Below are 27,782 nucleotides of genomic sequence, written 5' to 3'. Positions count from 1 at the left end.
GCGGATTGTCGCCCTTGGTCATTAATTCATTCACAGGGATGTGGGTACTGCTGTTAATTCAACAACCCTCCCCCCTCAACAATTGCCCCTTGAGACATTGGCATTGAGCCACTTTCTTGAATCCAACCAAATATCTTGCTCGGCCGTTTTTTTCTCAAGTCAACAAACTGTTACACCACAGCCTGTTTGGTCTGGTGTGTTTATGCTAGCTTTCTCTCCATTGGAGCAACAACCCAGGCCCACTCTCTTGTCTTTTCGCCATCACCATGCAAATTTTTCTTTCCACATAATGATCCAATTCTCTTTTGAAAGCTGTGATTGCCTCTGCCTCCACCACACTTGTAGATAGTGAATTCCAGAGCTTAACCACTCGTCGTCTGAAAATATTTCCCCACAGTGCTTTTGCTTCTTAACCACTCACTGCCTGAAAATATTTTCCCACAATGCTGCTCATTTTGTTAATCACCTTAAACCTGTATCTCTCTTGTTTTCAAGCCTTCCAACAATGGGTACAGTTTCTCCCTCTCTGTCTAGATCACTCATCATTTTGAGCACCACATTTGAACCTCTTCACTGCTTTCTCTTCTTCAAGCAGAAGTGCAGCTTCTCGAATCTGTCCTTGTTACTGGAGTCCCTTTTACCTGGAGCCATTCTTGTAAATATCTTCTGCGCCTTCTTTAAAGCCTTCACCTCCTTCCTAAAGTGCAGTGCTAGATATAATACTGCAATAGAAGTTAAACCAGTGCTTTATACATGATTAGGACTTATTGCTTTTGTACTCTATATCCCTATTGCTAAGGCTTGTGCATTTATTGACTGTACTTTTCAGCTGTCCTGCTACTTTTAATGATTTCTACACAATACTCTAGGTCCTTCTACTCATGAAGCCCTTTTACAGTGGTATCCTTTATTTTGTATTGCCTCTGTTTGCTCTTCTTAGCAAAACGAATCATCTCTTACTTCTCTGTATTAAATTGCATCTGCCACCCGTTCATCCCTCCCACCAACCTGTCTCTTTTTGTAGTTATTGTTTGTCTGCTTACAGTTCACACAACTTCTATAAATACTTGAGAGGGCAGCAAAGAATTAACCGCATTGTTGGGTCTGGAAACAGAGGTGGGTTTGATCAGGTAAAGATGGTAGATTTCCTTCCCTAAATGATACTACTGAACCAGAGGGGACTTTTTAAACAGTAATTTGATATTGCCATGACCAATGCCTGTATTTTACTCCAAATTTATTAAATTAATTGAATTTAAAATTGGCAATATTTGAATTCGCATCTCTGAAATCTCTGTACTGTTAGCAAACATGACCACTGTGTGACCATAATAAAAAGAAATGGTCTTAGATATTCTTGGCCTTTTCTTCCTTGGCTTGCCTTGCATGCAATCATTTGTACAGGAAAAATGATTACCTGGCCATTACAGTGCAGATGTAACTGGTGCTCTGTGATCTCATCTTTTGGGATAGGCTTGTTTTAAACGCACTCCATTGGTTAAGTGTCATTTGGTGTAAAAGTTGGCCTTTTACTTGAAATCATTTTTCTTTGAAACATTGCTAGGAGAAAACCCTTGTTTTGTTGAAGAGTACATGATGGTGAATTGCTGCTTTTCAGAAAAATATTGGAGGTTGATTCCACTGGTTTGTCTCCTGTCATTCGTCTTTTGAAACTACTGTCCACCGATTATTTCTCCAGCATATCATGTATAACCATCACATTCTACATATCAACTCTTAACTTCAGGCAGTTTAAATATTATATGATGTTATAGATGATACAAATATTTCTGCAAGGGGCCCTGCAATTTCCTCTCCAACATCCCACAAAGGATGTTGCTGAGAATGGAGGATTTGAGTTATGGGGAGGGGTAGGATAGGTCGGGACTTTGTTCACTGAAGTGTAGGAGTTTGAGGTCTTAGAGGTCTATAAAATCGAGAGGCACAGATAAAGTGAATGGCAAAGGTCTTTTCCACAGCATGAAGGATTTCAAGACTCTGGGCCACATTTTTAAAGAGGAGAGGAGAAAGATTTTAGAAAAGCCATGGGGAACTTTTTTCTTACATAGTGTGGTTCATGTGTGGAATGAACTTCCAGAAGGATGCTGGTATGGTTACAACATTTAAGTGACATCCTGATTAATATTTAAACAAGAAATTATGGTAGGACATGGGCCAAATGTAGGCAGGTGGGACTAGTTTATTTTGGGATTATGAATGGCGTGGACTGGTTGGACCAAAGGGTCTGTTTCCATGCTGTATGACTCTGGCTAGATGGCTTCCTACTGCATTGTAATCTTCCTGTGAGTTTTGTTTACGTGAGGACTCTTCTTCTAAGTCCAGGTGATAAAATAAACTGAGGAAAGGTATAAGATATTTTACAGAAATGGGGGGAGGTGAATAGCAGGTCACCTTGCTCAAGGGTTCAAGAATGTCCTTTCCTTGATTTAGGTTAGCCCCCACAATTTTAGAAATTAAACTCCAAAATTCATCGAGAGAGAGAGAGAGAGAGAGAGAGAGCGCAAGAACAATAGCAGGCAATACTTGGGTGATCATGAGCCGAGCAAATATGGGATGGTTTACAGATAGTAAGGACTAAAGATGCTGGAAGCCAGAGTCAATAGATGTAATGCTGGAAAAGCACAGCAGGTCAGACAGCATTCGAGGAGCAGGAAAGTCAACATTTCAGGCTGAAAACCTTCATCAGGACTGGGGAGGGGGAAGAGAAGCCCAGATGTAAATAAAGGGAGGAGGGTGTATCGGGGGGGGGGGGGGGTGTGGTAAGTGGGATATTGACAGGTAGATACAGGTAGGGGTTTATTGTGATTGGACAGTGGAAAGGGTGGAGTGGATAGGTGAGTAGGAAGATGGACAGGTTAGGTTATGGCAGGGAGGGGAGAGCCGGACATGGGATAAGGCTAGGTTTGGAGATATTTTGAAGCTGATGAAATCTTCAGAATGTGATTGAAGAGCTTCAGGGCAGAGGAGGCAACCGAGGGAGAAGGAAAACTTCTTCAAGGTGGGCATCCTTAGAAGAGACTGTGTTTTGATTTCCAGTGACTTGGAGACAGTAAGGACTGCAGATGGTGGAAGCCAGAGTCAATAGATGTGAAGCTGGAAAAGTTAACATTGACTTTTCTGCTCCTCAGATGTTGTCTGACTTGCTGTGCTTTCCCAGCTCACATCTATTGAATATAGGATGGCTGCAAAGACGGTGTAGGTTACAGCAGAATAGTTGGGATGCGATACAAGAGTTTGGAGGGTTGGTGTGGACCCCATGGGCCAAAAGGCCTACTTCCACACTGTTGGGATTCTATGACCAGTGGCTCTGGAGAAGAGTGCAACTCTTCTCAATAATGTCTGAAAGAGAGAGGTACCAGTGTAAGCATTTGCTACTCACATTGCAGTCTACTGTAATCTGGGAAAACCCAATGCAGAATGGCTGTGTATATTTTCCATTCAGAAATCATTCATATTTTTATCCAGATAAGTGGATGACTGCACCGTAAATCAGGAATGGAAGGACTTGTAAAATCACTGAAGCCAACCCACCGATCATGGTTGAGGTCACCAAAATCAGGGATCAAATGAAATCATCACACTAAGTGAGATGGTCACAGGAAAGACTTCCAGCAGAACCTCTCTCCAGTGACTCATTTAAGTTATTTCAGTAACCACTTGGTGAAACATTTTACCTGATTTCACTTCTTATTGCTAATTTCAGCATTTTAAATTTATTTTCCAGTCTGTACTTCTAACTACAATGACTCAGTGACTGTATTAACTTCAGTGCTAACTGAAAATTTCTGTTTGGATGATCTTCAAGTCTGCTGCTTTCCCAAAGGATAAGCTGCAGAATTGTTTAAAGGAATGATTTTTTAAAAAGGTATAGGATTTAATCTGGGCAACATTACACAGATCTCCAGCCGTGCTATCATTCTTTCCGTGTGTAATTCTCATTAGCTTTATTAAGTAACTGTCTGCAAGGTTGGATTGGCAGAGGAAGCAGTTCATTAAACAGTTTGACACCAACACAGCCAGGTGGGGCTGAATGGTCTTTTTTTGTACATTTTTCGTACTTTAATAAGTCACTTTTGCAACATTTCCCTGATCCTGGTAACATTTTTATAAAGCTCTTTAACACAAGAGAGAGTCAGATTGCAGAGATGTCATTGTTATAGTTGCTTGGTTACGAAGGGGCTAATGAGCTATGACTGCACAGAGAAAATGGAAGATGTTTCAAAACTACATGCAAATAAGGACAGTTTCTTGTGACAAAGAACCTACTGGGGAGAAATGCACCAGAGGAAAATGGTGAGGCTGACCAGACAAAAGATAATAGGCAGTGATGTTCTCCATTATCTTGCAATTCACTAAACACTTGCTTTTTGAATCGTACAGTGGAAAAATAGCACCTGGGTGAGTTTCCTCCAACGAGCTGGGAGAAAACAAGGTGTACATTCAAACAGTAATCCCTCTATTCCTCCAATGGTACAAAGTGAATCACAAATTCTAATGCAGAGAAGGCACACAAGAATCATGCCCTCTTGATTTAATGGTTCTGGTTAATCTGATGCTGTGGAAACTGTGTGTCTGTTCTGTCTGACAGGAACACCAAATGAATCACAGCTTGATTTTCCTTTATCTTGATTTTCTCAACAGGATCAGTAGGCCGCTAACCTCATCAACAGCTGGAGAATTCGCTGGGCTACCATAATTATCCTGCAGATTTTTAACTCCTGTGTATCACAGAGAGATTCTTTGCACTATATGAATTAAATAGGATATCAATTAACTTTGCATTTGTGACCTTTTTTTGTCAACATTTTGAAAATCAAACATGTAGGAAATGGAAGTGGTGCATTACTTGTAAGACTGTAACAGTTTAAGGTGGCAGCTTACCACCATCTTCTCAAGGGCAAATAAGGATAAGCAATAAATGCTGGCCAGCTATCAATGCCAATATCCCATGAATGAATATGTTAAAAGAAAACTTTTTTTTAAAAAGGCATCAGTCTCCAGCAGCACACATTGCCTGTTTCTCTCATTATCATTACTCAGACAAGCGGATCACTGCACAGTTAAATCAGGAACAGGAACAACTTGTTGAGCCACTGAAGCCAACCCATGCATCATGGTCGAAGTCACCAAAACCAACGATCAAATAAAATCAGCGCTGTGACTGGTTATGGATTTGCATAATAAGTTTACCAAAAAATAAGTAATTCCCAAAATGCTTTGAGAAGTCTCTGCCTAAAAATTTGTTTGATACAAATGACTTTAAAACCAGCTCAGTGTTCATGCTGTTGCTGTATTGGAAATGGTCCTGGGGCAAGTGAGATGAGGAGGAAGACAGGCATGTGTGGGATTTCTCACAAAATGAATTCTTACTGTCAGTCATGTCATTAGGAAGGTGGCAACACATTAAAGAAAGGAACCAAATTAAAACGCATCAAAACACATTTCTCCAGCCCCTTACCATGTTTGTACATCAAACTATTTTCAAGTGCATATACAAATACAATAGTTATTTTGCACTGTGCAAAAATCCCATGACTAAATAAAGATTTCTTCATCTCTTTGCTGTTGTTTGATGTACTACATCAGGATGGAATATTGGCCCAGAATTACCTACTCTTCCTCAAAACAGTGCGATTTGGGCAGCACAGTGATTAGCACTGCTGCTTCTCAGCATTTGGTTTACCATCCTCAGGTGGCTGTCTGTGTGGGTTTCTTCAAAGTGCTCCGGTATCCTCCCACAGCCAAAAATGTGCAACTTAGGCGGATCGGCTATGCTATATTGCCCTATAGTATCCGAGGATGTGAAGGTTAGGTGGTTTAGCCATGGATACGTAGGGTTACAGGGGTAGAGTAGGGGTTCGGGTCTGGGTGAGATGCTCTTCAGAGGGTCAGCGTGGAGCCGAATGACCTGCTTCCACACGGTGGGGATTCTACAATTCTTTGACATCCTTCAGAGAGGGATTTCCGTAAAAGCCCAACTGGTTCACCCATGTCCTTTATGGAACAAAATCTGCCATGATTATCTGGTCTGGCCTACAAGTGACTCCAAACCAAAACAATACGGTTAATTACCCATTGTCCTAACAATGATGGCATTTAAAAGGACTGGCAACAAATGCAGCCTTGTTAATGTCCACATGCCACTAAAGAATAAAGATGTAATTCTGGAGCTGCTATGTAGTAATTCCCTTCTCAGTACCCAGTAAGCTGACCTCTGTAGTGAAGCAGCAAGGATACAAGAACGGAACTCAGCACTTACCCAAACTACTTAGAGGACTCAAAATAAAATGAATCAGCCATTGCTGACCCCCCTAGCTCCTTACCAAGTTATTCAAACGATGTCTTAACTTCAGAGGAAGGCAAGTTTCAGCTGAGCCACAATTTCCTCCCACTGTCGTCAAATTGAGTGCATGGTGTGAAACTACATACTTGACATTCAGAGCAAGACAGCTGTAATATCTTGAAGTCACCCCACATAATCTCATTCAATAGACTGTAAAGAGCTAGTGTTTGCCAATAATGTAGAGTAGAGTGCACCAAGACTAAGTTTGTGCTGGTGGAATAAAAGAGACACGCTCAGGGAAGTAGTTCCATCAAAAAGCTCATTCATTACAACAGACAAAGAGAACATGAAGCTTTATAGCTTAAAACAGGAAAAAAAAATGATACTGCAAACGTGTACAGCACAGGTCACTTACAGCTTCGAGCAAATGTAAATCAACTTGCGCTTAAAGTGTCCAAACACGTGCTTTAAAGTTTCCTATACGCTCAAGTTCAAGATCAGCTAATCAATTTGTTGCATCATGAATCATTAACTAACTACTTACCAAAGCATAATATCAATACAATTCTTAAAAGGCAGCAAATGACTAAAAACACTCTTTGTCTTAGACAATAACATACAAAGTTCTTTCCCTCTGCCAGACCAGCCTAAAAACCATAAGAAATCTTTGAAATTAACCCAAATGTCACCAAACGAATATATATATATATATATATATATCTCTAAAAATGTTACCGCTTACGATGATTTGGCCAGGGAATGCAAACACTACACAGTTAAAGGAATAGCCCAGCTATCCATCAGTGGACATTCTGAGAAGACAAAGGAATTGTTGTGCTTCACTGCAAGAAAGACAGTCCAGCTGTCATCAATACGCATGCATTCAAATACTTGCTCTTGTTGGTCAAGTGCTGAAATTAGAAGTGCCTCCGATGCAACACCCCTTCCCATCATTTAGATGCAGCGCAGACTGTTTAGTGGCTGAAACTTTCACCCTTTTTGCCCAATTGTTTGACAAGAAGGCAGCTTACACTGGCAACTGCTGTGGCATCCCTATGCTCATAGTTGATCTGTACGTGTCCAGTTTACCCCAAAGAAGTTACTCCTGTCCTCAACGTGACTTGTGAGGAATATATAATTGAAACAACATGGTCCCAATGATCCAACGACTGCTGCCAAGTTCGCGTTCTGCCGGAGGACAGCCGGGCAAAAGATCACATTGAACTCATGGTCAAACACAAGGTGCACATGGGAAAGGTGTCCACTTTAGTGAGGCACTGAAGGCCATACAGCTAATGGAAATATAGCCCGAATGACCAAGAGCTTCAAGCGATTTTGGGATTGGCGGGTAAATGTATATTTATAGTGCATGGAAGGAGAAAAAAGTCAAACGCACATTTTAGGTGAACTGGCATTTAAATCTGTGGTTGCCCCCCTAGAATGAGAAGGCTTCAAAAGGTCAAAGTTATTTGCCACTTTAATCAAAGTACTACAAATGCTGGAGATCAGAAATAAAAAGTAGAAAGAGCTAGAGAAACAGAACAGTTTTCCGTAGAAGAGTCATACTGGACTCAGAATGTTAACACTCCACCCCCTCTCTCTCTCCGTCTGTCTCTCCACAGATGCTGCCAGACCGGCAGAGTTTCCTCAAGCATTTTCAGTTTTCATTATAGTTTGCATTTTGTTGAGTAGCACAAACACCATAAGGCAATTCTACTTCCACCATTGGCAAAAAGGATTCTGGACTTGTAGCACAGTTTGGTGTCAAATTTGCTAGACGCTGGGGTTGTGTTCATGCAATTCTGAACATCTTTTACAATTCTCATCCATTGCTGAAGGCAAAAGAAAGGATTTCCAGGCAGCTGAGGGTAGGACAGTTTGACATAATAAATTCCACTCACTGTGCTTTCACATGTACGCTTTGAATTCCCACATTTGCATGTGAATATCCTAGAATAATTTTTTTAAAAACAGCTGCAAGCTGGGATGATGGGTTTGTCTGGATAGGAGAAATGAAATGGTTTGAATGACCTCCCTCGGTCAGAACGTAACCTGGGATTTTGAGAAGTTTGGCCTCAATTTCCTCACGTGGTAAAAAATGAGTTCTCAAAATGAATCATGCTGGCGGTCCGGAACACGGAGATGTACATACAAACACACACACACACACACACACACAGGATCATCAGAACGCCTGTGTCACTCTTCCAAGTTAAAAAATTAAGTTCTGAATCATTTCCCACAGATGGGATGTTAAGATACTCAGCTTTTCAAAAAAGGATCAACGCTTCAGCAAGAAAAATCAGTGTTACAGAAAAATCTTACTGCTTTATTACCAGGTTTCACTGCCCCATGCTGGAAGCTAGAAGCATTCTCACCTAAAAGAAGTTGAAATTTGGGGTAGTTGTAGCAACAGACTGCAGAGAATCTTACAAAGTGGCTCAAAAGATGGCATTGGAAAATGCACGCATCAAGCTGGTACAGGAGATCTTTGTCTGAAGAGCATACTTTTAATGTGCAGTTGGCCTGTTCAGCCTCACAAACACAAAATTGTTCGGTGACAGATAGGGTTGGAAAAACTAAGGAGGCAGCACATGGGGAGAACATGCTCCATTACAGACCTGCCAGTTTGAATGGCTCATTTCTGTACTGTACTCAGTCAATGCCATCACTCTCCCCGCTTCCAGTCTTCGCAACCCTCCCATTTGAGCCCACAGAGCATCTCAACCACCCGCACCACAGAGCAAAAACGCAGACCTCAAAAAGAAAAACAAAAGCAAGCATTTCAAAGATTTATTCAAGATCAAGATATTCGCTGAAAAATATTACTTCTTAAAAAACACCAGCTACCCACCCTCCCAGCTAAAATAATATTTCCCATCTCTGGAGCAGCAGGTTCCAATGGAAGTATTGAAGGGTGGACTACATCCACAGATTGGAGGCCCCACACCCCCACCAATATCTTTCTTGACAATAAGACTCAGTTGAACACTGCAGCATAGAATGCTGTTGAGGGCTGTGGGGAAATTAACACAATTATGTGGAATTTTCCAGTGACTTTGGGCTAGGTTGATATACCAACTAGGTAAGCTATGGGCTGTGGCTTGCAGGGGCTTGGGAAGGGGAACTGGCCATGTGATAAAGAAAGTCTTAATTCTCTTGATTTTACCACGATGGTTTGGAGGAAATGTCACCCTACAATAATCTCATATGCGGGCACTCCTTGTCAGTGAGGAAATTTGTCCTCACACAACTCAAGAGGTCATGACAGTGCTTTCAACGATGGCAGTAGTCAGGCAGCAACTTCAAAACTCGGTCCCTCACTTCAGCTTCTCGGAGAGCAATCAGAAGACGGCTGCTTTGTGTCCTGCCTGATCCAGTGTGCGTTACAGTTGGGCCTTTAGGTTTAACCATATTGAGCCTAACTTTTGGGCTGGGGATAGCCTAGACTGTGTGGATCTGTCTTCCCCATGGCAGTGCAGTTTACCCTCTTGAGTGGCAAGGGAGGCTATCCTCAATTAATGCTCCATGATATAGAACAAACCAAATCTTTGGGACATCTGGTCAACAGTGCTATATACAGAAAAATGGTGTTGCATCACCTCTCTCCAAAATCTGCGCTGCCATGTCAGCTTTCAAGTCGTGATGCGGGTCAAGCAGAGAAAAAGAAAATGTTCTCTCAGATAACCAAAATTCCAGAGGAAAAAAAAGTATAGAAAGGAAATAATTTAGCTCCATTAGAAACTTACTACCAGTCCTACAGTCGAGATCAGCTCGCTTGTGGAGATGTCACCTCCCAACTTTGTGTCATGGGGACTTGCACTTCTACAGACAGGCAGAAGTTTCATTTTTCAAACCAGGGTTACAAATCTGACTGTCAGCAAGGGAAGATTATTCCTACAAGTTGAACTCCGGCATCTCTCCAGTTACCACCAACCTCAAGTCCCTGCTCCCATCTCACCACATTTCTTGTTCAAATTGATATGTTAGATGGAGTTTTTCCACTCAAAGCCAAAAGATTAAGATGAAAAACTTGTCCCCTGCACTCTACACAAACACCTTCCCCCCAAACCCCCCAACCAAGCACACGTACATGCACGCACAGACTGACAGACAGAGAGCAATAACTTGCACTGCAAACCAAGGGGACGTGACCTGCAGATTGAGCTGAACTGAACAAAACAGCAGATTTTAAAAAGACACTTCAGCGGAGATTTCAGAGTGACAGGCAGCCTTTGTTCTTCCACCTCAGGAATATTAGCAGAGAACCTGTGTTCTTTTAGGAGGAACGCACATAAGGAACTGTCCACACAGAGCTCTTGAGCTGGACAGAAGATGTAAAAAGGAGGAATCAGAGGACACCCACATGTGTGAGAGTATATATAAGTTAGTCCAAACCATGCGAAGTGGCTTTTTTTGTAAAGAGCAGACCCATTTTTTTTGGTAATCAAGGGAGTTCAAGTGTGGTTTTGTTGCCTGCCATCACCTAAAAAAAAACACACAAAGACATCAGTGAGAAACTCTTAATGAAGAAAAAAAAAGTTAGGCCAATAGTTTTGATGCAATTTGTCAAACACAGTCAGCTCTAGAGCCACACAGATTCACACAGCGCAGAAATGGACCCTTTGGTGTACCCAGTCCATGCCGAACATAATCCCAAACTAAACTAATTCCGCCTGCCTGCTCCTTACCCATTTCCCAGTAAACCTTTCCAATTCACGTACTTATCCAAAATGTCTTTTAAATGCTGTAACTGTGCCCACATCCAACACTTCCTCCGGAAGCTCATTCCACACCCGAACAACCTGCTGTATAAATAATTTGCCCATGTCCTTTTTTTTTTTAAGGTGAGGAGAGAGATTTAAAAATGTGTCCCCATCCTAGAGAAAAGACAACAACCATTAACTCTATATCTACCCCTCATTATTTTATAAACTTGTAAGGTCACGTCTCAACCTCCTACCCTCCAGTGAAAAAGTTCCAGCCTTTCTTTACAAGGCAAACCTTCCATACCCTGCATCATCTTGATAACTCTCCTCTGAACTCTCTCCAGCTTAATAATATCCTCCCAAAACAAGGCAGCCAGAACTGCGCACAGTACTCCAGAAGAGGCCTCACCAATATCCTGTACAACCTTAAGAATTAGTGAAAGGCCTTCAATTTGAAGAGATTTCACTACCAGTTAGGTCTAATGAACTCATGGAGGATCTCAGATTCAAACTGCCTCAAAACTCAAATGATTCACAACTGCAGAAGGCTGTGGAGACCAGGTCACTGAGCATATTCAAGAGTTTGATACATTTTTACATATTAAAAAGTGGTCAAGTGGTATGGAGAGAAAGCAGGAATATGGTTTTGAGATAAGAGGATTAGCCGTTATCATTCTGAATGACAGAGCAGGCCTAAAAGGGCTGAATGGCCTATACCCATTCCTAGTTTCTATTCTTAAAACGTTTGGCAGCCGAATGAAATGTTGCCACTCCCCCAACTCCTCCGTCATAACCCCCATTTCCTGCTAAGGTTCTGCAATCACCACCAACCTCTCCCAAAATACCCTCTGCAACAGCCCTGCCCCACATTTCCCACTGAAGCTCTTCCAATAATTATTCCAAGGTTCCCACCAAACGCTGGCCTTCATCATTCTCGATTCCACACTGTATTTAAGAGGCAGATAGATGGGTTCGTGATTAGTAAGGGAATCGAAGGTTACGGGGAGAAGAGGAGAGTGGGGATCACCCACAATTGAGAAAAATCTTAATTAGTCGAACGAACTAATTCAGCACCTGCATCTTATCTTTTTTTTTTAAGATTAGATTCCCTACAGTGTGGAAACAGGCCCTTTAGCCCAACAAGTCCACACCGCCCCTTGAAGCATCCCACCCAGACCCATCCCCCTATAACCCACACACCCCTAAACACTACGGGCAATTTAGCGTGGCCAATCCACCTAGCCTGCACATCTTTGGACTGTGGGAGGAAACTGGAACACCTGGAGGACACAGGGAGGATGTGCAAACTCCACACAGACTGTCGCCCGAGGCTGGAATCGAACCCGGGTCCCTGGCGGTGAGGCTGCAGTGCTAACCACTGAGCCACTGTACCCTGTTCTGACTTGATCAGTTCTGCACCCCAAAATCATACAAACCTCAGAGTGTGGAAATAGGCCATTTGGCCCAACAAGTCCACACCAATCCTCTGAACAGCATCCCACCCAGACCCAATCCCTAACCTATACCTGCAATCCTGCATTTCCCATGGCTAACGCATCCAACCTACACACCCCTGGATACTATGGGACAATTCAGCATGGTCAATCCACCAAACTTGCACGTTTGGACTGGGGGTGGAAACTGGAGCACCTGGCGGAAACCGGAGCACCTGGCGGAAACCCACACAGACACAGGGAGAATATGCAAACTCCCCATAGTCACTCAAGGTTGGAATCAAGCCTGGGTCCCTGGCACTGAGAGGCAGCAGTGCTAACCACTGAGCCACCGTTCCAATGAGGGGAAATTCCTTCTACTGCCTCCAAATAAGTTTTCATTTGTTTATACTCGGAACTTATAATTCCACTCTCCGCGTCCATCACATTATGGGTGGCACAGTGGCTAGCACTGCTGCCTCACAGCACTTGGGGGCGGGGGGAGTGTTGGCCATGAGAAATGCAGGGATATGGGTCTGGCTTGGATGCTTTTTGGAGGGTCTGTATGGACTCAATGGGCCAAATGGCCTGCTTCCACACTGCAGGGATTTTATTCAAACCTGGCTATTTTTTAAAAATAGTTCCAAAGCTGTAACGTGTCTCTGGTTAAATAGGAACAGGAATTAAGTGCAGGAATAGGCATTTGATTCCTTAAGACTGCTCCACCATTCAATAAGATCATTATTTCACATTCCCATCAATTCCTGACATGCCTTGCTTACAAAGGATCAACCTCTGTCTTAAAAATATTCAAAAATTCTGCTTCCACCGCCTTTTGAAGAAGGAATTCTAAAGACTTGTGACTGTCTGACAGGAATAAAGATTCTCATCTGTTTGAAATTATTTTGAAACTAGTGATCCCTAGTTCTAGATTCTTTCACAACAGTAAACAGCTTCTCCACATCTAAGCTCTCAAGACCGTATATGGAATCGTGCAGCACAAAACAGACCCTTCGGTCCAACCAGTCCATGCCAAACATAATCCCAGACTAAACTAGTCCCACTGCCTCGGCTCAGCCTATATCCCTCCAAACCTTTCCTATTTGTGTACTTATCTAAATGTCTTTTAAACATTGTAACTGTACACACATCCACCACTTCGTCCAGAAGTTCACTTCACACACGAACCACTCTAAAAACTTTTGACCCTCATGTCTTTTTCAAAATCTCTCCCCTCTCACCTTAAAAAATGTACCCCCAATGTCTTGAACTCCCCATCCTGGGCACAAGACCTTTGTCATTCACCTTATCTATACCCTTCATGATTTTATAAAGCTCTTATAACATCACCTCTAATTCTCCAGTGTAAAATGTCCCAGCCTATCCAGGCTATTTTTATATCTCAAACCCTCTATCCCCAGCGACATCCTGGTAAATCTTTTCTGAACTCTCCATACTCTTCAGTAGTCCTGACGATGCCTGACCCAACATCCCACACAACCTCAACATGATGCCCAACTCCTATACTGAAAGCTCTGGGCAATGAAGGCAAGCATGCTAAATGCCTTCTTAACCCCCCTGTTACCTGTGACGCAAATTTCAAGGAACTATGTATTCGAACCCCCAGGTGTCTCTGTTCCACAACCTAACCCAGTTCCCTACCATGAACTGTACAATTCCGGTCCTCGTTTGTTTTACCAAAACGCAATGCTTCAGATTTATCCAAATTAAACTGCATCTGCCACTCCTCAAACCATTTGCCCGATTGGCCGAGGTCTCTTTGTAATCTTAGATAAACTTCATGTCAACTTTTGGCACCAAAATTGGTGCTATTCTCAAACTTATTAACCATGCCTCCCAAATTCTCATTCAAATTATTTATATAAAATGACAAACAATAGTGGACCTACACTGACTGCTGCAGAACGTGACTGGTCACAGGCCTCCAGGCCGAGAAACAACCGTCCACCACCACCTTCTGTCTCCTGCCTTCAAGCAAATTTTGTATCCAATTGGCAAGCTCACCCTGAATCCCACGTGATGTAACTTTTCCTACAGTTCTCAGAAGACTATCTGCCCATTAATCCAGTATTTGTCTAGTTAATTTTCTATTTGAAGGACTTACTTGCTGAAAGAGGTGCTCACTGTGAAGAAAACTGGCTGTTTGCTACATTCTGTCTTGAATCCGTAGTAGAATTGGCAACTAAACCACTTTTGGATTTCATCCGCTCTTGTACCGACCCTGGCTGTTGAGGGGGGAAAAGAAGGAAACTTTACCAACACCAATAAAATTAGAGCTTTTAGTTTTGTTAATTCATTCATTCATGGCATGTGGGCATCGCAGGCAAGGCCAACGTTCGCTGCCCAGTGCTAACCACTTTTTGAGATATGGGTGACGTACAGAAATAGTTGTCCTGGAAAGAGCGAGCCATTCAGGTCAAGGGGCAACCTGGAATGATAAACAAACAGTGGCACACATCTCATGACCAACAACATCACCATGAACTATAAATGCAAAACAGTCTCATCGCTGCAGTTACTGTACTGAACTGGAAGAGCGTTAGTGAACAAAGAGATCTTGGGGTACAGGTTTATATTTCCTTGACAGTGGAGTCGCAGATAGATAGGACAGTGAAAAAGATGTCTGGTACGCTTGCCTTGATCGGTCAGTGCACTGAATACAGGCGTTGGGAGGGCATGCTGTGGCTGTACAGGACATGGGTTAGGCAACTTTTGGAATACTGTGCACAGTTCCGGTCTCCCTGCTAGATGAAGCATATTGTGAAACTTGAGAGGGTACAGAAAATTTACTAGGGTTGGATGGTTTGAGCTATAGAGAGAGGGGCTGGGGCTATTTTCCCTAAAACATTAGAGGTTGAAGAATAGAAATTTATAAAATCATGAGAGGCATGGGTAGGGTAAATAGACAGGTTTTTCCCCTGGATAGGGGAGTCCAAAACTAGACAGCATCAGTGAGAAGGGGGAAGGTTTAAAAGGGAACTAAGGAGCAACTTTTTCACGCAGAAGGTGGTGTGTCTATGGAATGAGCTGCCAGAGAAAGTGGAGGAGGCTGGTACAATTACAACATTTAAAAAGGCATCTGGATGGGTACATGAATAGGAAGGGTTTACAGGGATAATGGGCCAAATGCCAGCAAATAGGACTAGAGATTTATTTAGCATATCTGGTTGGCATGGACGAGTTGGACCATAAGGTCTGTTTCTGTGCTGTATTGCTCTATGACTAACTGGGATCATTGCTCCTTCTCAGCTGTGTGGTCATGAGGCAAGAGAGTGAAAGAATAGGGAAGGGCACTTGCAATTTGTGACAATCTTCTCTTTCAGAGGGCTGTGGGATTCTCTCTCCCCTTCCCGGTCAACAGGGGAGATGGAATTTTAAAAATGGGCAAGTTAGACAGAGCTTAGATTGACAAGGAAGCTGAGTGTTATTTGGTGGTGGCTGATTGAGGCTGGAATCTACTGCACCATGATTTTATCAGATGGCTATGCAGGACTGAGGGGCTGAGTGGCCTGCTGTCGCTCCCAGTTTGTCTCCTTTAAGTGTGCCGTGGTCGGGTTAAAAACATTAGAAAGAAAACACACCGTAACAAACAGGCAACAAAAGAATAACAGGGGGTGTTGACTGGCGGTTTTTCTCTTTTTGTGAAATTAATTCCATAGAAAGAGTCTTTTCTTTGAGCAGCTGCAGAATCATTATTAGCAACAGCGACAACCCCCAACCCCACAAACACAACCGCCCTCTTATTTCGGTTCTGGCAGAAGAGACACATCTAGAATACATAATGCTTCAGTTTCCAGCATCTCTGCAGTGGATTCATTCGATTGATGGCATGGGACCCAGCAGCTGGTGCAAACGACAGTATCTGACAGTCATCCCCAAACACACACACTCTCAGGAGGTGGCAGGAGGGCAAGTCAGGATGATAGAAACAGAGACAGGAGGAACTGAGAGAGAGAGACAGGCAGACGGGTTACAGAAACAGAACTAGTCAGGGTACAGAGGGGGAAATGGGAGCGAGAGAGACAGGGGTTGGAGATAGAGAGAAACAGGCAGAATTAGTTAGGAGTGAAGGTAGAGAGAGCGAGACAGAGACGCTGGCGCGCGCGCACACACACACACACACACTAGAGCAACAGAGACAGAGCTCCAGTCCAAAGCAACGTCACATACACAGACAATATACAGTAATACGGATCTAAAGTCTTAAAAGCAGTTGTACCCTGATAATTGCCCACAATTAATGTGCGATAAACTATCAGCTGAGCCCCATCTCCTTCCTATCCAGTTAGCCCTCATGACAGGGAAATGGGATCAGAGATAATGGGAACGGCAGATGCTGGAGAATCCAAGATAACAAAGTGTGAAGCTGGATGAACACAGCAGGCCAAGCAGCATCTCAGGAGCATAAAAGCTGACGTTTCGGGCCTAGACCCTTCATCAGAGGTCTGATAAAGGGTCTAGGCCTGAAACATCAGCTTTTGTGCTACCGAGATGCTACTTGGCCTGCTGTGTTCATCCAGCTTCACACTTTGTTATCAGGGAAATGGGAGATGGTTTTTAATGTCTCCTTGACCCGACAGAACCAAGGCCAATTACAGGGCACCCCTGATGGAAGGCCCAGGGCAAGCTGCCTGCCAGTTCACACACGCTGAACAGATGATGTTTCAACTACTCACTGGTGAGCATGAAGCTTAACAATTCATGGTTAGCTTGAGCTGTTTGGATCAATCCCACAGCAGAAGCTGCCTCATGACATACAGCTCAGAAGGAACAATGCTCCCAGTTAGAGTCGTAGAGATGTACAGCCAGGAAACAGACCCTTCAAAGGCCTCCAGGGATGTGCTGAACAGCAACAAGGCCAGCAAAACTCTTTGCAAAGTGTCACGAGGGAGAAAATGGGTCGGCCAAGTTGCACACAGCAAGCTTACTGCTAGCACCAATAAATGACCAGTCATCCTACGCTGGTGACATTCATCAGAAAGAACTGCTGACAGCAGGAGTGGGATCTTCCAAGGCCAGCCAAAAAGGAAAGTGGAATTTGAATTAAACAGAATACTACCTAATGGAGATAACAAGGTGTAGAGTTGGATGAACACAGCAGGCCAAGCAGCATCAGAGGAGCAGGAAAGCTGACATTTCGGGCCAAGGGTCTAGGCCCGAAACATCAGGTTTCCTGCTCCTAGTATACTGCTTGGCCTGCTGTGGTCATCCAACTCTACACCCTGTTATCTCAGATTCTCCAGCATCTGCAGTTCCTTCTGTCCCTGCTACCGAATGGAGTTTTCCCAACACTGAGGGGGCAGCAGCTGATGAAATAGCAAGCCATCAGTGATCAAGATTGCGTGGAAATCCACGTCCAGGGGCACAGTCTCGGAATAAAGAACAGGCCGCTTAGGACTGAGCTGAGCCAGGGTGTCTTCATTTCGTCGGGAGGTGGTGGATTTTAATCATTCTCCACTTGAGTCAGCAGTGGCAGCTCATGTATGTTCAATATTAACAGCAATAACTTCCTAAAAACGTCAGGGCCTACTGGAATACTGCAGCAAACTGGCAGAGGCCAGGATGGATGGGCCAAACAACCTCTTGTGACTTCTATTCCCAACAGTCTAACTTACAGAGACGCTGCACGTTTTTATGATATTGGGAGTGGATTTTTAGATTCAGCAACATTTTGAAATGGCTATAAAAAGGGCAAAATTTAAGACACCTGCTTCTATTCTTCGTCACTGCACATTTCACATCAGGTTGACTGGGGTAAGGACAGGGAGGATAAACATTCTCACAACAATCACTCTACATGCCCGACAGGCCTCCCTAACTCACCTCCCTCTCCCAGTCACCCCATCCCCGCCCCCACACCCACCCCCCCCCCCATTCTCCCCGGCAGCCCCCACACCCACCCACACCCCCTCCAGCACCACCCCTCACCAACTTCCCCCACGCCCGCCCACCCACCCACCCCCCTCCCCCTGTTAGCCCCCTCCTCACCCTCAGCCCCCACCCCGCTCCCCATCAGCCCCCTCACCCCATCAGCCCCCTCCCTACCTCCCTATCCCCGTCACCTCCTCCGGCCCCCTACACTCCCTCCCTATCCCTGTCACCTCCTCTGGCCCCTATGCCCCCTCCCTATCTCTGTCATCTCGGTTTGACCTTTGACTTGAATTCTGTGTCAGCTACTACCTCTCTCACTCACATCTAGGAGGAGCAGTGCTCAGAAAGCTTGTGTATTCAAATAGTCCCGTTGGACTATAACCTGGTGTCGTGTGATTTCTTAACATTATTAACTAAAGCTCTGCAGGGGGTGGGGAGTCTTACCATCAGTACTAATTTGTTGACCTTGCTCTAAAGTGCCACTTGAAGTCACGACTCTAAGGCAAAAGGGGTGTAGTGAGCGAGAGAGACTTATTTCTGTTCTCCAGCCCCACAGTTAAATTCACATGATAAGCCTCCAAATCCTTTTTAATGGCACTGATAACTCTCAGCTGACACAAGAGTGTCCTGGGAGTGTCAATTCAAATGAAGGGCATTTGACTCTGAACTCTCAGCAGGATGATTAATGCAGCCACTCCCAGCTATTTACTTATCAAGTTACAATGCACCAGAAGCCAGCCCTGACCAGAGCGGGGCTAGAATACTTCATTCGATAGAATGGCACCATCCTGTGACATAATACACGAGACCTGGTGTCACACGACTGAAACAGGACCAAGAGACAGCTCTCTGTGAAAAACATATAAAAGGGGGTTATTGTCATCCTGACCATGTGATGTGCAGTCACAGCTTCCCCTCCCCCTCCGGGAATGTCAGGAATCTCCCAACAGCTCGTAAACAAGTCTGGCATTAAGGACAATGTGGGGAGACTTGTACACAATAGGATTTCCTACTGCTGCAACAATTAAAAGTGGCTGCCTTAACCTTCAGAAACGCAGGCCTTTTCTTTAAGGATCCATCCAATTGGGTTTCTTTTTCCACAAATCAGAATTTTCTTCACTGTAAAGAACCTCAACTCTGTTCAGCGTCCACAAAACTCTCTCTCTCTCTCTCTCTCTCGATTCCGAATATACCTGAAGGGGAAAAAGGGGTGAGGATATGGGCTGAGCAAGCTCAAGGGAAGGAGGGGGCAGCACAAAAAGTGTGTGGAGAGGGGAAAATATCTTCACCCAGAGTGTGGGGATCCCGTGGAATTCTCTACCACAGAAAGCACTCGGGGCTGAAAAATCAAAATGTTCTCAAAAAGGAGTTGGATACAGTTCTGAACAAATCAATAGGGGAGAAAGCAGGGAACTCAGTTGGAATGGTCAACCATGACAGTACTGAAGACCGAAGCTGGCTCGAAAGGCCGAATGGCCTACATCTTCCCCAATTTTCTATTTTTTATGCGAAAGGGAGGCAGGGGGAGTGAAGTCAATGGAGGAAGAGTGGAAAATACAAAAAGGTGCTGAACAAATTCAGTAGGTCTGGCAGCATCATTAACACCATTAACAGAGTCCATTCCAAATCTCCTGCAGAGATTTCGAGCTGGCCCTTCGACATTTATCTGGAGCGGCAGTTTTCAAGCACATTAAGTTCAGAAAACCCAAGCCAATTGGTCTGCTCATGGCTGAGCCTGGCCAACAAGATCTTAAAGCTTCACCACTCCAGTTATCAGAGTGCAGGAGGTACCTCTCCCACAGTTGAAGAGCCAAGCAACTGCAATGCAAGCCCTCCACTTTCCTCTTTTGAAGGAGAATGAGCAGCTTTCTTTTTCTCGCCACTGATACCAGCTTGGGCACCTGCAACTCCAAACCGAGCTTACGTGACCCTTCCATCCGGTGGTCCTGAGGAAAGTGCAGGATCCGGTCAGCGCTCCATTCCCCCACGCTCCTCCCCACCACCTTGTCCAAAGTGTAGCCACTGAATCGCTGCTTGTGGGAACTTGTTGCACACACGTTTGTAACCAGGTTTTCCCAAACTACCGCAGTGGCCACACAGCACTCGAGACAGGCCAAGCAGCACCCACTGGCTATTCGACTCGGTGTGCTGCAACACTCCTCGCTGACGGAAGGTACAGGAGGAGGTGGGGGGGACAATGCCCACAATCCCTTCAAAGCCTGTCCTACCATTTCTTCAATTAGATCAGAGCCGATCTGCATTCTTGACTCCATCCAGCCGGCCATCCTGCTTTTCTTTCTAAAATAAAATTGTTCTGGGGATGTGTGCAGCTTTACCCTCTGGCACACCCCTAATTGCCCAGAGGGCAGTTAAGTGTCAACCACATTCCTGTGGGTCCGGAGTCATATACAGGCCAAACTAGGTCAGTGAACCAGGTAGATTGTTCCTGCCTCTTCGTTCCAGATCATTTTATCGAATTCAAATTCCACCAACTGCCATGGGAGGTGATGGCCTAGTGGTATTATCGCTGGACTGTTAATACTGAGACCTGGACAACGTTCTGGGGACCCAGGTTCGAATCCCACCACAGCAGATGGTGGCATTTGAAATCAATAACATACCTGGAATTAAGAGTCTAATGACGCCAGAAACACTCATCTGGTTCACTAATGTCCTTTATGGAAGGAAACTGCCATCCTTACCTGGTCTGGCCTACACTTGACTCCAGACCACAGCAATGTGCTGGACTCTGATCTGCCCTCATGGGATGGACAATAAAAGCTGCCAGCCAGCAACGTCTTCATCCGGTTAACAAATTTTAAAAATAACTTCAAACCCAGGTCCCCAGAACATTACCTGGCTGTGCAGATTAACAGTCTAATGATAATACTACCAGGCCAGCAGCCCCTTCCCAGTTTTGACATTTCAAACAGAGCCCTCCATTTTCAGCACCAGTGAGCAAGCGTTTCCTATGCCACTACGAACAGCCCTGGGTGGAATTTTAAAGATTTGAAACCCCACTCCCTCTAAAGTGCCAAGACTCTTTTCGAAAGGAAATAGCCTCTATCTACCCCATTGAATAGTTTAATCCTCTTAAACCTCTCAATTAGGCCACCCCGTAACCTTCAGCACTTAAGGGATACATCCACACGACTAGTTGGCAAGGATTTCAAAAACTCCAGGCTTGACATTCCCGGAGAGAAATGATCGGAAGTGAAAAGGGGCTGATTTAGTGACCAGCAAGCAGGTTAGAACCAGGGGAGCGCCACACTGTCAGAGGGTCAACACAGAGAGTGGGCACTTGGGGGGGGGGGGGGGGGGGGGGGGGGGGTTGCGAGCGAGCACTGTCGGAAATGTACACATTTATCTGCAGCTCCCATCCATCCTGTCAGTGGATTTCCCAGACATTACTGCTGCCAAACACCAAAACCCAGAAGTTCTCAGAAAAACAGATGACATGGGTCCCCCTCCCAGTGCCAACTGTGGGAGCATGCAGGGCACCGACTGGCTGCTGCATTTTGTACATCACAACAGTGAGAACACCTCAAGAGGAACTCTCTAGCTGCGTGGCACAAGTCAGTCAACGCAAGGTCTTCTATCTACAGTCACTTAATCTTACAGTGTCTGCAGCACGCGACATTCAACCGTGAATCCATATCATATCCTCAGGCAGAATCCACAATTACTCCCTTCCCCGATTCCATCCCAGAAGGATTTACACAGTCTCCAAGGCCAGACTCAGGCATACGAGAAGGAAGTGCCCGAAAGCACACTCGATGACTCACCATGGAGAAGCCTTGGCTCGACATGTCTCCTGACCCGACGTGCGTCAAGTGCACAAAGTTCATGGGCTCGCCAATCATACTCCTGTCGATACGTTTCCGTTTTTTTCTGCGGAATCAAAGTATTAGGTTACCACGGCAAGACCAGCTCACAGCTTCCTCCTTGCCCATTTCCTACCTCTCCACGGAACCATCAGGCAAATGCAGAACAGTGTTCCCCCTACACCCTCTCCCTACCTCTGTCACCTTCTCCTCCACTGCTCACGGCCTTAAGGGCAGCTCAAAATGGGCAATTTACTGAGTGAGACCGCAAAGACCACACCCTGGCATAGAATAAAAGAAGCAACAAAGGACAGAGGATCATCATATCAGAAAAGTACTGTGGGTGCTGGAAATATGAAACAAACAGGAAGTTCTGGAGAAACTCAGCAGATCTGGCAGCATCTGTGGAGGCAGAGTAAAGATTAAAGAACATGCAAAAATCTTCACACCTAACATTTCCAACAACCACTTAAAGAAACTAAATCGTAACTGAAAGTAGGAATGAGAGGCAGCCAGATTATACACAGTAAGATCCCAGATTTGGGTGACACCCAGACCAGCTCTTTCCAAAACGGCGTTGGATGAGGAGCAGGTTCAGAACTCACTGCAGGAATTATGTTCCATCGTAGAAAATCTGGCGGCTAAGGATGCAACCAGAGCCAATCTTGTCACACTTGTAAGACTGTTTATTTGCAAAGCGTCACCCTACCATCACAGTTTCACCTTGCATCGTCTATTTGTAATGGGTGCGGGAGAGTTTCCACTTAATCTCCACTGCCCACAGCTGATCAAATACACAAGCACTCAATGCAGAATCTCTCCGATACTCCCAGTGCCAATACTGATTGGGACCTGCACTGTTCACGAGGAAGCTCTCCTTGGATAACACCCGCTTTCAGAAATGGACGCGATGGACCCCACAGTTACTGTTACAGCAGAAGAGAAAAGCGCGGGGTTCTTTCGGGGGGGGGGGGGGGGGGGGGAATGATGCTGAAACATATGACAGAGTCATACAGGACAGAAACAGACCCCTCAGTCCTACCAGTCTATAATCCCAAACTAAACTAGTTCCACTGCCTGCTCCTAGCCCATATCTCTGCAAACCTTTTCTGTTCATAGACATACCCAAATGTCTTCTAAACATTGTGACTGTACCCGCATCCACTACTTCCTCAGGAAGTTCATTCTATATGCAAATCACCTTCTGTGTGTAAAAAAAAAACTGTCCCTCATGTCTTTCTTTTTAAAATCTCTTAAGGATTGTACTCTGCCAGTAACTCCAGACCAGATGATTTAACTGAGGAGGTGGGAAAACACATTTGGAATAGAATTCATGATTTGGAAGAATGGGCATGGATTTGTTCAGGGAACATTGTGTCCAACTCGTTCGGAGATGATCGAGAGGGTTGATGAAGGTAATACTGTGGATGTGGTCTATTGGGACTTGTAGGAGGTGTTTCATAACACAGTCTGGTGAAGAAGGTTATAGCTTGTGGAATAAAATGGACAGTACAAACATGAACAGGCTAACACCTTTCTCACTGGAGTGGTGAAGGTTGAGAGATCACCTTATAGGAAAAAGAGATTTTAAAAAGATACAAGAGGCAAATGTTTTATACAGAAGGTGGTTTGAACTTCTTGAGGAAGTGGTGGATGGGCGTACAGTTACAACATTCAAAAGGCATTTGGATAAGTACATAAATTGGACTGGTAGGATTGAAGTGGGTCTGTTTCCATGCTGAATGACTTTATGGACAAAAAAAACTGGCTGAGGAATAGGAAACACAGAAATAATTATTGGGTATTTTTCAGGCTGAAGGTTTGTAGCGGAGTTTCCCCAGGAGTTATATGAAAGACTTGAATCTTGCTCAGCAGGGGACAAAGTTTTCAGAAGATGAAACTTGAGGAGAATCGTTAAACTATGAGGAGGACAATGTAGAACTTGAAGTGGTACAAAGAACATAGACAGCATAAAAGATACGTGCTATTCTAAAAGGGTGTGAAGAAGGTTAGAGAACTGGGTGTATATGTAGAGAGATAAGGTGTAGAGCTGGATGAACACAGCAGACCAAGCAGCATCAGAGTAGCAGGAAAGTTGACGTTTCAGGCCTAGACCCTTCTTCAGAAATGGGGGAGGGGCAGGGGGTTCTAAAATAAATAGGGGGAGAGAGGGAGGCAGATCGAAGATGGATAGAGGAGAAAAAAGGTAGAGCGGAGACAGACAAAATCAAAGAGGCGGGGATGGAGCCAGTAAAGATGAGTGTAGGTGGGGAGGTAGAGAGGAGATAGGTCAGTCCAAGGAGGACGGACAGGTCAAGGGGGCGGGATGAGGTTAGTAGGTCGGAGATGGGGGTGGGACCTGAGGCGGGAGGAAGGGATAGGTGAGAGGAGAACAGGTTAGGGAGGCGGGGTGAGTTGGGCTGGTTTTGGGATGCAGTGGCGGGGGGGGGGGGTAGATTTTGAAGCTTGCCAAGTCAACATTGATACCATTGGGCTGCAGGGTTCCCAGGCGGAATATGAGTTGCTGTTCCTGCAGCCTTCGGGTGGCATCGTTGTGGCACTGCAGGAGGCCCAGGATCGACATGTTGTCTGTGGAGTGGGAGGGGGAGTTGAAATTGTTTGAGACTGGGAGGTGCAGTTGTTCAGTGTGAACCAAGTGTAGGTGTTCTGCAAAGTGGTCCCCAAGCCTCCGCTTGGTTTCCCTGATGTAGAGGAGGCCACAATGGGAACAGCGGATGCAATATACCACATTAGTAGATGTGCAGGTGAACTGCTGCTTGATGTGGAAAGTCTTCTTGGGGCCTGGGAATGGGGGTGAAGAGGGGGGTGTAGCACTTCCTGTGGTTGCAAGGAAAAGTGCCGGGTGTGGTGGGGCTGGAGGGGAGTGTGGAGCGGACAAGGGAATCCCGGAGAGAGTGGTCCCTCCGGAAAGCAGATAAGGATGGGGAGGGAAAAATGTCTTTGGTGGTGGGGTCGGATTGCAGAAGTGTCGGAGGATGATGCGTTGGATCTGGAGGTTGGTGAGGTGGAACATGAGGACAAGGAGGATTCTGTTTTGGTTGTTAATGCGGGGAGGGGGTGTGAAGGATGAGTTGCGGGAAATGCGGGAGACACAGTCAAGGGCACTCTCAAGCATAGAGAAGGGGGAAGTTGCAGTCCTTGAAAAATGAGGACATCTGAGGTGTATGGGAGTGGAATGCCTCATCCTGGGAGCAGATGCGGCCGAGGTGAAAGAATTGGGAATGGGGGCATGGCATTTTTGCAGCAAAGTGGGTGGGAGGTGGTATATTCTAGGTAGCTGTGGGAGTCAGTGGGCTTGAAATGGATATCGGTTTCCAGGTGGTTGCCAGAGATGGAGACAGAGAGGACCAGGAAGGAGAGAGAGGTATTGGAGATGGTCCAGGTGAACGTAAGGTTGGGGTGAAGATGTTGGCGAAGTGGATGAAGTGTTTGAGCTCCTCATAGGAGCACAAGGCAGCGCCGATGTAACAGAGGAAGAGGTGGGGTTTAGGGCCAGTGTAGGTACAGAAGAGGGATTGTTTCACGTAACCTAGGAAGAGGCAGGAAGTTACTGAAACAAACAGGACGGGTAGAGGCACACAACAGTACTTTTGGTTTCAGAAGCAGTCAAGTATCATAGAATCTCTACAGTATGGCAACAGGCCATTCAGCCCATTGAGTCCACAGCGACCCTCCAAACAGCATCACACCCTGACCTATCTCCCTACTCTATCCCTGTAACCCCGAATTTCCCCAAGACCAATCCACCCTAACCGGCTTGTCTTTGGACTATGGGAGGAAACTGGAGCACCCATGCATACACGGGGAGAATGTGCAAACTCCACTCAGACACAGTTACTCGAGGCTGGTATCAAGCCTGGATCCCTGCTGCTAACCACTGAGTCACTGTGTCACCCAGTGGGAGGTAGAAAGTTCTAGAAGACACTGGCAGTACATCTGGAGTGTACAGATTCAGGCACCACAGTTCAGGAAAGATGTGAATGTATTGGAAAGAGTGCGGAAGAGGTTTAAGAGGAGATCTGATAGATGTTTTCCATATCACGTGGGGGTCTGCCTAGACAACACATAGAAGGATTCTGTTTCTGTGTTGTATGTGAGGGCGTCGCTGGCTGGGCCAGCATTTATTGTCCATTCCTAATGGCCCAGGGGGCAGTTAGTAGTCAATCACATTGCTGTGGGTCTGGAGTCACACATTAGCCAGATCAGATATGAATGGCCGATTCCTTCCCTAAAGGGCATTAGTGAACCAGATGGGTTTTTCTTACAATGGGTTTATGGTCATCATTAGACTTGTCATTCCAGACTCCTAACTGAATTCAAATTCTACTGTGGCGGATTCAAACCCGGGTTACTGGTTCGCTGTGAGAATACCATTAGGCCATCAGCTTCTCCAAGGAGACGCACTGCCTGGAACTGCAGTAGGGACAGGTTCAACTGTGGCATCCGAGCAGGCACTGGGTGATTATTTAAATAGAGACTGAGTTATGGGATACCAACTGAAGCCCAGCAGCCTCCTACGCCACGTTAAATCTGCGGCGTAAACATTCAGAACAGAAACAGCATGTAAATTCTGACCCCTCTTACACTCCCTCCCCAGTATCGATGCCTTAGTTAAGGTTAAGCAGTCTCTGTTTTCCCCATCCACCCCACAGACAAAAAAAAACCCTCAACTGGTGAAGGATATAACTGGATCAGACTTTTACAGATTTTTATTTACAGAGAGCCAGGCCCTTGGCCTACTAACCAGCGATGTGGCAGTTCAACTACATAAGGCAGCACAACAAGCCTTTCTGCTTTAAGAGGGGTATGGAGATGGAGCTGGAAGGTGGGACCAGCCAGATAGCTCTTTTGGGAGCTGGTACAGACACGGTGGGTCAAATGGCTTCTTTCTGTACTGTAAGATTCTGATTTGCACTGCCCTGGGCCTCCTCCCTCCGTTCATACACGCACACAGCAGTCTTTCATTTTCTCTTCCCCATCCAACATCCACCCCCATTCCCATGCCCTTCCATCCACCAGATTTGGGCAACACTTGGACTGGGGCAACAATTATGGCCCACCCCTAACTGTTCAGATTGGGGTGGCTAAGAGTCAACCCCGTTGCTGTGGGGCGCCTGGAGCCACATGTAGGTCCAGACTGGGTAAGGACGGCCGATCTCCTTCCCCAGTTAGTGACCCCTGACGGGCATTTCCGTACAGTTGGCAGTTGCCATCACAGCAATGAGCTTTCAACCGTTTTTCAAAACAGCAGGGGAGGCTCAACAGTATGGTCACTGGGATGAGTAACCTAAAGACCCCAGGGAACGTTCTGAGGAAGGGTCAGTCAACCCAAAATGTTAACTCTTGGTTTCTCTCCAATGACGCTGCCAGACCTCCCGAGCCTTTCTAGCAATTTCTGTCATTGCTCTGGAGACCTCGGTTCGAATCCTACATCGTGGCAAGTATTGGAATGTGAAGTATTTAAAAACAAAATCTGGCATTATTGTCAGTTGTCTGGGGTTTAAACGAAGAACACACAGGGTTCACTAATGTTTTAGGGCAAGTAACTGCCATCCTTACCTGGTCTGGCCCACATGTGACTCCAGCAACATGCTTCACA

The 27,782-nt window shown here is 45.3% G+C and overlaps 1 protein-coding gene across 1 annotated transcript; it reads right to left on the bottom strand.

Annotated features, from left to right (window-relative positions):
* Positions 1-6,641: 6,641 nt before the first annotated feature.
* On the bottom strand, positions 6,642-27,774 carry LOC125449762 (CDC42 small effector protein 1-B-like). The gene is made up of 4 exons (XM_059642978.1): positions 27,743-27,774; positions 22,124-22,229; positions 14,572-14,692; positions 6,642-10,790 (listed from the first exon to the last, which is right to left on the bottom strand). The coding sequence occupies exons 1-3, from the start codon at positions 27,772-27,774 to the stop codon at positions 14,588-14,590; spliced, it is 243 nt and encodes an 80-aa protein (XP_059498961.1). The 3' UTR covers positions 6,642-10,790; positions 14,572-14,587.
* Between the last annotated feature and the right edge of the window lie 8 nt (positions 27,775-27,782).

This window comes from Stegostoma tigrinum, chromosome 47 (assembly GCF_030684315.1).
Source record: "Stegostoma tigrinum isolate sSteTig4 chromosome 47, sSteTig4.hap1, whole genome shotgun sequence".
Classification (NCBI taxonomy): Eukaryota; Metazoa; Chordata; class Chondrichthyes; order Orectolobiformes; family Stegostomatidae; genus Stegostoma; species Stegostoma tigrinum.
The sequence above is the reverse complement of the archived record's forward strand: the minus strand, read 5'-3'. Positions and strand labels throughout refer to the sequence as shown.